The sequence below is a fragment of the Eubalaena glacialis genome, chromosome 5 (assembly GCF_028564815.1).
Source record: "Eubalaena glacialis isolate mEubGla1 chromosome 5, mEubGla1.1.hap2.+ XY, whole genome shotgun sequence".
Taxonomy (NCBI): domain Eukaryota; kingdom Metazoa; phylum Chordata; class Mammalia; order Artiodactyla; family Balaenidae; genus Eubalaena; species Eubalaena glacialis.
Window position 1 is genome coordinate 95,369,593 of NC_083720.1, and position 9,349 is coordinate 95,378,941.

Sequence of the window (9,349 nt, forward strand, 5' to 3'; positions counted from 1 at the left end):
GAAAGCTGCAGTTGACCGAGAACAAAGATCAGAAGAGAAAATGAGTGTGAAAGATCATCCACATTGGATACTCTGCTCCTGAAAGAGAGGTGTATACCCCATATGTGAAAAGTGGTTCTAGGATTCAGTTTTCCCAAGATTTCATGATGGTATCAGAAACTTGCCCAAGAAATCCAGGGCAATATTTTGTGATCTCTCTGCAGTCATAGAAAGATCGCTCCACAGGTAGGCTTAGTATACGTTATTATGAAATGTTACTTAGTTTATATGCCCCATAAGAATAGCTCTTGTGAGAAGATTTGGCCTCAGGATAAAGCAAAACCAGCCTTCTGTTCTTTTTTTCCCCATTTCTGCTACCCATTAGGACTACTGTGCATTTTAGTACCTTTCATCCTGAAGATCTGAGGCCAACTTGATGCTATTGGTATGTCTTTCTCCCTCTTCCCCTTTGCTTTCCTCACAAAAATCAAGGCTCACAGAGATTTCCTATCTGGCATATAACCAGTTAGGGTTAAACTAGGTGGAAAACTAATACTCAGTCAACATCCAAACCCCCAAGGGCATGTCTATTCCAATGCAGGTGATATAGTCCAGCCCCTTCCAGAAAGAATAATCAATGGGACTCTCCTTGGACCATCAGTTTAGGCAAAGCTACTGTCATCAGCTGAATAAATATTCATTTTGCTTACTTTCTTAAAGTTTATTTTAATTAGAAACTCTAAATACTCTGATCTAGACACCCTTATGTGACTTGGTAATCCTCTTTCCTCAAACCACTAAGGAAATGGGACTATTTCTAGCCCAGTGGCTCCCTGCCTTAGCCCTACTGTGGCCGGCCAAGGCTCGTAGGCAGTGAGACCCAGTGTGGGATTGTGGCAGTTGCTTGGTTCACTACAGTTGTCCCTGAAGCACTTCCCTAACTGAAAACAAATGATAGGACTTCACGACACAGCTAATTGTATTTGAGGATATAAATATAATAGCAAAATCTTCAAGTTCTATAAGAGTAACAAAAAAAAAAAAAAAAAAAAAAGAGTAACAATTACGGTTTCAGGAAGAGTGATGGCACAGAAATACCTGTTAATAGCTGCTAGACTTGGGAGTATTCACTCTTCTCAAAAAGAGAAATAGAACACATGGAAAATTTAGACCCTCTAAAAACAGAGTCCTGTCTTTGACCCCAACAGGCAAGTTGACAAATATCTTTCTCCTTATTTGTCATCATTTTCTTGCTTAATTGAGGCACAATTTGCATACAGTGATGCCTTTTTAAAAAACACAAGTCCTAAAAGTAGAAAAGAGGAGTCAAACTTGGGAACTAGGAATCAAGAAATACTATACCAAAGAGGAAGAATATTTCAATACGTCAGTAATTTTTAATCCAATTCAGTGAGACTTCATCTTGACAAAGTTAGTGGAATTTTGGTTAAAGTTTACTGCATGGTTGAATTTAGTTTATTTCAAATTTCCTGAGTGATGGTAGCTTTACATACACACACACGCTCAACTCTCCATAAGCCTCACCCCTTCAGAGCTCTGCCTGGATTTCAATTCCAGGCTAAACCAGAGCTGCTGATTTGACTGATGTTAGTTTACACGACTTCAATTAAACCTAATTCTGTTTAATGACATACTATAATAGCTCATGATTGTTACACACAGATAGTTGAATTGTCTTTTTCATTTGAAATAAGAAACACAAGCATCTTTTTATATAGAAGCATAATGAAAAATGTTTGACTCTATTGGCAAATCTCATTCTCGTAGCACTTGTTTTAATCAACCAGAGAATTTCTTTGTCTTCAGCATAGATTGAAATTTAAAGTGAACTGTGTATTTTGAATGGTGTTTAAAATAATAATAGCTAACATTTATTGAGGATTTACTATGTACCAGGCATTTTTTTAAATTTTTATTTATTTTTTATACAGCAGGTTCTTATTACTTATCTATTTTATACATATTAGTGTATTTATGTCAACCTCAATCTCCCAGTTCATCCCACCACCACCACCACCCCCCCGCCGGCCCCGCTTCCCCCCTTGGTGTCCATACGTTTGTTCTCTGCATCTGCGTCTCAATTTCTGCCCTGCAAACCGGTTCATCTGTACCATTTTTCTAGGTTCCACATATATGCGTTAATATACGATATTTGTTTTTCTCTTTCTGACTTACTTCACTCTGTATGACAGTCTCCAGGTCCATCCATGTCTCTACAAATGACCCAATTTTGTTCCTTTTTATGGCTGAGTAATACTCCATTGTATATATGTACCACATCTTCTTTATCCATTCGTCTGTCGATGGACACTTAGGTTGCTTCCATGACCTGGCTATTGTAAATAGTGCTGCAATGAACATTGTGCATGTGTTTTTTTGAATTATGGTTTTCTCTGGGTATATGCCCAGTAGTGGGATTGCTGGGTCATGTTGTATCAGGCATTTTCTAAGGACTTTGTGTTAATTCATTTGGTCTTAAAAAAAAAAAAAAAAAAAATCTTAAAAGTGAGAAAACCAAGAAGCTGATGGTTGTCCAAACAAGGACAGGAACCCAGGCAGCCTAGCTCATTGCCACGAGCCTAAGTACTACATGATCCTACCCTTTCATTACACATTCCCCCAACTCCTGACCCCCCCCCACCCCCCGAGAAAGGGATTGAACCCTGGCCCTTGGCAGTGAAAGCGCGGAGTCCTAACCATTGGATCGCCAGGGAATTCCCTCAATTACACATTTTTAGTCATCTGATGTCAGCAAACACAAGAACATATACTAACACTGCTGTGCTAAACAGCCTGTACAGGGGTTGAATTTATACTCTTAGATCAGTGCCACCTTGAACGTAGACCGTCATCACAGTAGTGAAGTGGTCTAATCACTGAACCGGAGCATTAGAGATGAGAGGAAATGGAGAGATCTTTTTGGATCTCACCTAATTTCTTCTGATTTTTATCAACTAAGTAAGCTCCTCCAACTAAAATTTTCTTTCCTCATTTTTAGACATCCAAACTTATTCACCTTATCTAGCTAATTGAGTCAATATTCCTATTTCCAATATGAAACCAAGACACTACAATAATTTACCTGATCTCTGCTTCTAGTTTGTCTCCCTTACTATAGCAAGAGGAATCTTTACTTCACCCCAGTCTATACAGGTCTACATTAAACTGTCAATGGCTCCCCATTGCCTGGGTCAGTAGTTCTCAAATATGTACAGGAACTTATTATGGTGATGGTTGCACAACTCTGTGAATACACTCAAAACCATTGACCTGTATACTTTAAATAGGTGAATTGTATGGTATGTGAACTATATCTCAAAGTTGTTACTTTAAAAAATTTATTGAGGAAATCAAAGCACCTGGAAGTCATGGCACGCTATGTGTAAAATCCTAAAATGTTGAACTAAAAGCAGTTTTACTAGCAGAAAATAACAGTATGGTAGATATTATATATAATTATAAGATTAAAATTCACTACTTTACAACTATGTCTACAAAAAAGCAAGTGGTTGAGCTAAGGTTATCACCAGTTTCTAATGTTTGCCTCTAATATTAAATTGCCATTTGTTCAATTGCCTACCACTGTTTGCCAGCAAAGAAGCATTAACATCAAAGACAAGGAAAATTTGAAAGGGAAACTTTAAAATTGAGTACATCCTGTACAATACTTTATTTATTTGTCTTCAAATTAAGACTTTAGGAAAGCTTCCATATTTGGAATTACACTAAGGTTTTCTGGAGGAGATTTGACAATCCCTGGCTTCCTAGAAAATGCTTATTTTTCTTGACGTATCATAAAAGATCCTTTTTTCAACCTGACTTTAAATTCCCTTTCCATCTTCACCTCGTTCCACAGCGCCTTAGGCTGCCACACAGCAGAAGCCACCTATCTCCCACAGCCATAAGGAGCTAAGTATCCCCCAAACACACCCTGCAGCTTTGCCCTCACAGAGGCTTCGACATCTGAGCTGTCCTTTGAAACATGAAAGTTCTCCAGGAAAAAAGCAAAAGGGATTCTAAGCTGAAAGAATTCAGCACCAGGACAGAAACTGAGAGGGTAAGGGCATTCACACCCCATGAGTCTGGCCTCAGTGGGGGAGAGGTTTGTGGCTGGCAGGAGGCTGGGAATGGCAGTCCTCCTGGTCTGTGCTTTATGACATGAGCAAAAGGGTGACTCCATCAGGTCTGTGCTGTACTCTGCTCTCAACACCCTCTTCTGCCCCACCCCCTCCCCAAATACATGTTGACCACGTAAGAAGGTTGACCAGAGCCATAGGTACGTTATGGGGACAAAGGACAGACGGACCTGACGGATCCTCATAAGAATGAACGTGGAACCCAGGAATGTGTCCTAACCATTGAGCAATCAGCCAATGTTGTGCTATGAAATCACACACTGAAGCCAAAGGCAAGAATGTGGTAGAACCAACAAAGCTGGTTTCTGTGGAAAGCCAAGATCATTCACCTAAAGATGCCTGGCCTCCCAGTAGCCCGCCCTGATTTTCTTAGCCCAAAGGACTCTCTCCTCTGAAATCCTCTAGAGCACTTAATTTTGTACTTACGACACTCTGAAAAAAATTTTTTTTCTTGTGTTGCAGTTGTTTTGTCCTCATTCCTGGTACCAACTTTTTTTTCCTTTGCCTCATTTTAAAAGCTTATACCTAATACAATGCAGCTTTAAAAGACATCTTGGGAGTAAGGTATGGTATAAATCAGTCAACAACAAGTCTTGTCAGATTTTAAGTTCAAGAGGGGAGAAGTCATGTCCCATTCACCTTTATCAATCCCACAGCACTAAGGAAAACATATTTGTTGAATAAATTGACATTGTGATAACAATATGGTAAAGTAAAAACATTCTTTGGCTTTTAAAAGAAGTTGACATTTTTTATTTTTTTCCCCCCTGGGAGATCACCGCCTGTACTAGAGTATTCACATAAATGTTTATCTTTTATGTTGAAAAATTTCATCTCTCCTAACCATACACCTGCTGTCTGTGCTTGTAGCTTTTTTTTCTTGATGTGATTTGCCAAAGTTTCATCCCTTGTATAGGTCTTTTTGGAGAAAAGCAACCCTTAGATTTATTTATTCTGCCTATTTTTTGTTTGTTTTCTGATAGAACAGATATATTTATTTCAGCAAAATTATAAAGTAAAACTACAAAGAAACAAAAATATTTGACACTCACTGAGTCACAATTTTGTAAGGCAGAAAGTTAATAATCAGCATAAGTACAATAAATTATAAAGATCTGTTGATATTTTAATGGGGGAAAATAGCCAGAAGAAATACAAAAATACTTTAAAATACATCATTGCCACAGCACATGAGAACATTTCCATAAAAAATTAACTATTTCCTCTTAGACACTTCATCTTTCAGCCCTCTTTGAATTTACATTCTGAAATCTTGATTTTCTACTGCAGTTTATAAACTAGCCATTCTCTCATTCCATGGACCCACAAAGATCAGTCCCATCACAAGCAAATAAAAGGACCACTTCCTGTTAGAGATACAGCACTTCAAGGCTAATATTTAATCTTAATTGGCAAAATGTTTAGTGCAAATAAAATTATATTTAGCAGCTTAGAAAATTCCTGGTGGGGAGGCATTCACCTCATAACCCTTACTGCATCCCCAGAACAAAATCATTTCTCACTTTTCATGAGTATGAACACTGGCCATTCAAACCTACTGAAAACTACTGATGCTAATTCTGCTGTTTGTTACACAGGGAGCTTCCATAAAAGATGGTTTCAGTCACTATGCAAATGAGCCATACAGTTTTTACATTTGGAAAGTTCCCCTCAGGTTGATGTTCTTTTAAAAAAGCAGGGTCTGAATGTCAGTCACAACTGGATCTTACCCAACTGCTTCTCTGAAACGAGGCATTAATCATTTCTTGCGCTGGCCACCAAAGGTTGCATTCAAAGGAAGACCTGAGGATGGGGCAGAGGAATCTCTTAGAGCAACTTCTACTCTCCAGTAATAATTTTACTGCACAGATTTGAATGCCAAAAAAAAAAAAAAAAAAAAAAAAAAAAAAACAAGGGAAAGAAGAGGAGCCATCTGATTTCAAACCTGGTGTTTTCCACTCTCAGCCAAGATTTGTTCTCCAAATGAATGGAAGCCAGAGAGCTCCTAGCCAGAGAGAGGATTTTGTTTGAGCTTCATCAATTCCTTGAATTGCCTCTCTTCTTGTTAGACATCTGTTTCCTCTCTAGCCAAGGCCTGGGGTAGCTGCTTGGGAGAACAGTGTGGCCTGCTGTGCCCGGATCTGTGACGGCAATGGAAGAAGTACAGCCGGGTTTTAAGCACCTGACTCTGCTCCTTGTCTACGTTCACTGGCCCAAGGACTTGAGCCGTCAGAAAGCTTGGACGACCTCTGAGGTCCAGGATGTGCTGACACAGAATCCAGGGAGGTAAACACTAGGTAGGCCATCTCACTTGGCCTCTCGACCAACTCCTCAGCAATTTTTCCATTCCCCTTGGGTTCTCTCACTGAATAGCTCAACGATGGGGCTGTGGAGCCCATGTTGGAGACAGGGGCTCCCCTCAGTCACTATACTCTTCTCTTTCCCTTAGACTGGGGAATTTCTCATACTGGTTGGCTGACCTCCATTTGCTGTGCTGACATTTGAGCAGTGCAGCAAAGGAAGTCTTTCGAGTGACATTTCTAGATATTTCCCGGCTCTTGGCCTTCCTGGTGGGGGAAGAGCTTCGAACCAAGGGATAGGTGGAAAAAATGGGCTTGCCCCGTGGGGCTTCCAGTAGCTGCCATATTTCCCCAGAGGTATTACTGGTCAGATACTGCCAAGGCTTCTTCCCACTGCTGTCCCGGACGTTCACACGAGACGCCAACCTTTGCACTAGCAATTTGATGATCCCCTGGTGGCCATGAATGGCTGCAAGGTGCAGCGGGGTATACCCACAACTGGACTTCACATTTATATCAAGAGCAATCCCTGCTTTCTGTGCGCCTGAGACCAAGTCCTGAAGGGCCCTGAGGTCACCGTGTTTGGCTATCCAGTGCAAGGCAGTGTACCCGGTCAAAAAGTCTTTGTGCAAAGCCAGCTGGGGGTCCTCCCAGAACAAAGTCAACACCTGAATCCAAGAGCCACTGGCAAGCTTCACAATCCATTCATGCTCCCTGGCATCAAGAGGGACCAGGGATGACTTGTGCTCGGAAGATCTGGTGGGGATCAAGGCTGCAGGCCTCTCCCCTCCAGGGGCCCATGAGCTGTGTGGATGACCACACTCAACAACAGTAGCCTTAAGGTCTACAGGTTTTGGTGTCAAAGCGGCATCCACCCTTGGGCTGGACATTGCTCCCACCTTCGAGGGTCTCCTGGACCGGGGAGGGCGCCGGCTCCTTTTCAGCAAATCCCCCTCAAGGCACTCCTCATCAGAGGAGGACAATTGGGCTCTCTCTGCCCTAGAGCTCCTCCTTAGGGATCTCCTTAATTTGGGGACAGGCCAGGGCAAAGGCTGAGGGTGGCCTGCAAGGCCACCAGCTCCTATTGGGACGGGCTGAGAAGGGTGACCATCCTCTCTGTTCCTGAGGCCCTGAAGCCTCCTGCTGGGGCTGCCCTCCTTTGGAGAAGGGGCCCCAGCTGGATTCCTGAGCCTTCTCCCATCTGGGGCTCCCGGGGCAAGGTGCAGCCCTTCTTCAGAACCCCCAGGGGACTCTTTGGGTCCACTGCTGCTCTCCTCACTGCCGTGGCTCTCCTGGTCCACAAAGTCCTCCAGATCTTGTAGGGACAGCTGACAACGAATGCTACGAAAGACTGCCAGTGGAGACTTCCCGGGCCAGGATTCCGAAACAGCGGGAAAGAGAGAATGAGGGGGAGGAGGGAGGTCCGGAGGTGCTGGCTTAGATTCCGGGACCCAGAAGCCCGGCTCCGAGGGTAGCTGGGGGAAGTTGTCTGGCAGCATCGACCAGGCTCGGATGGGACCGTGGTCTCGGGCCTTGGGTATCTGGGGGTGTCTGGCCACCCACTCTCGAGTGCGCTGCTGCTGCTGCTTCAGGGTCGAATAATGCAGGGAGCTCGGGGTCACCAGCTCGGGCGGCTCTCCGGGGGGAGTGGGGCAGGACAGGAGAGCAGGCGGGGAAGCCCCGCTCCCAGCAGCCTCGACGGTTGTCGGAGGAGAGCGGGGTGCCGCGGACACCGGCGGGGGCTCCGCGGGCGCACCTTCCCGCTGCGGCCTGGGAGCCCCGCGGTCGTCCTGGGCAGGCGGGGCCGGCGCCGGCTTCTCCCAGGCGCTGGCGGTGGCGGTGGGGGGGTTGGGGAATGAGCCGAGCAGCGGTTCGCCCGGGAGTCCCCCCAGGCCGTTCTGGAGGCATTCCCAGCAGCAGCGGCCCTGCGTCTCGGCCGCCGCGCACCTAGCTCCGTCCTGGGCGGCCGCGGGCACCGGCGCCCTGTGGCCGGAGCTGCCCCTCCGCCGGCCGCCTCTCCGGGCCCCGCTGGCGAGGAGTCCATCGCAACCTGCCTCGGCGGCCGGGTCTGCGGCACCTGCTGGCTCCTCCTCTAGCTCCTTCTCGCGCCGCCGCCGCCGGGGTTGCTGCGGCGGCGGCGCCTCCCCCCTGCGCGCGAGGAGCGGGAAGCTGGGCGCAGCTCCCCCTGCAGGGGCGGCGGCCGCGGGCGGGTCGCTGGGTCGCTGCAGCCCCTCCTCCCCCAAAAGGTCCCTGTACCTCCTTTTGAGCACCACGTACTTGGTGCCGTCGGGGTCCTGGCGCACTGCGGCCACCGAGTTGACGAAGCCCTTGAAAAGCTCGCGGCGGCGCTGGTGCTGGCTGGGGGGCGTATCGGGGTCTCGGAGGAAGCTCTTGAAGTGGCTCAGCAAGGCGCCGTTGGTCACTCGGCCCCCGGCCTGGCACAGAAAGTCCAGTAGTGCCTCCTGGCTCAACTCTCGGGCCATCGCTGCCCCGTCGTCCCCTGGCCCCGAGGTGTCTGCGTCTCGCCCTCCCTGCGCTCTCCCCCGCCAACAGAAACCCTGGCCTGGCGTCTGTCACCTGCGCCCGGGGCGGCGCCACCCGCCTCCATCAGCCGCGGCCTGCTTGCAGCCCCAGAACGTGCCAAGAGGGCCGCGGGTCCCCCGGGGACAGGCCCCGGGGTTGAGCCCCCGCGCGCAGCCCAGGGTGGGAGAGGGCGGCTCCCAGGCCGCCCCTGCGCGATGCGCGCCTCGCGCAGCGAGTCCCCGCTGCGAAAGTTCCCGGGATAGGTCGGAGTCGGTTTCACCTGCGCCCTGGCGACGCCTCCTCCCCGGCTCTGGGGGAAGGGCACGGCCCGCCTCCTCCTGTCCCTCCACCCTCTGAGGTCTCCCCCACCCCCGCCACCCATCCCAGATG

At 47.0% G+C, this 9,349-nt stretch overlaps 1 protein-coding gene across 1 annotated transcript; it reads right to left on the minus strand.

The window, feature by feature from the left end:
* Nucleotides 1-6,054: 6,054 nt before the first annotated feature.
* SOWAHB (sosondowah ankyrin repeat domain family member B) lies at nt 6,055-9,257 on the minus strand. Its single transcript, XM_061191506.1, has one exon. It carries the CDS (start codon nt 8,917-8,919, stop codon nt 6,556-6,558), a length of 2,364 nt encoding a protein of 787 aa, XP_061047489.1. The 5' UTR covers nt 8,920-9,257; the 3' UTR covers nt 6,055-6,555.
* Nucleotides 9,258-9,349: the final 92 nt, after the last annotated feature.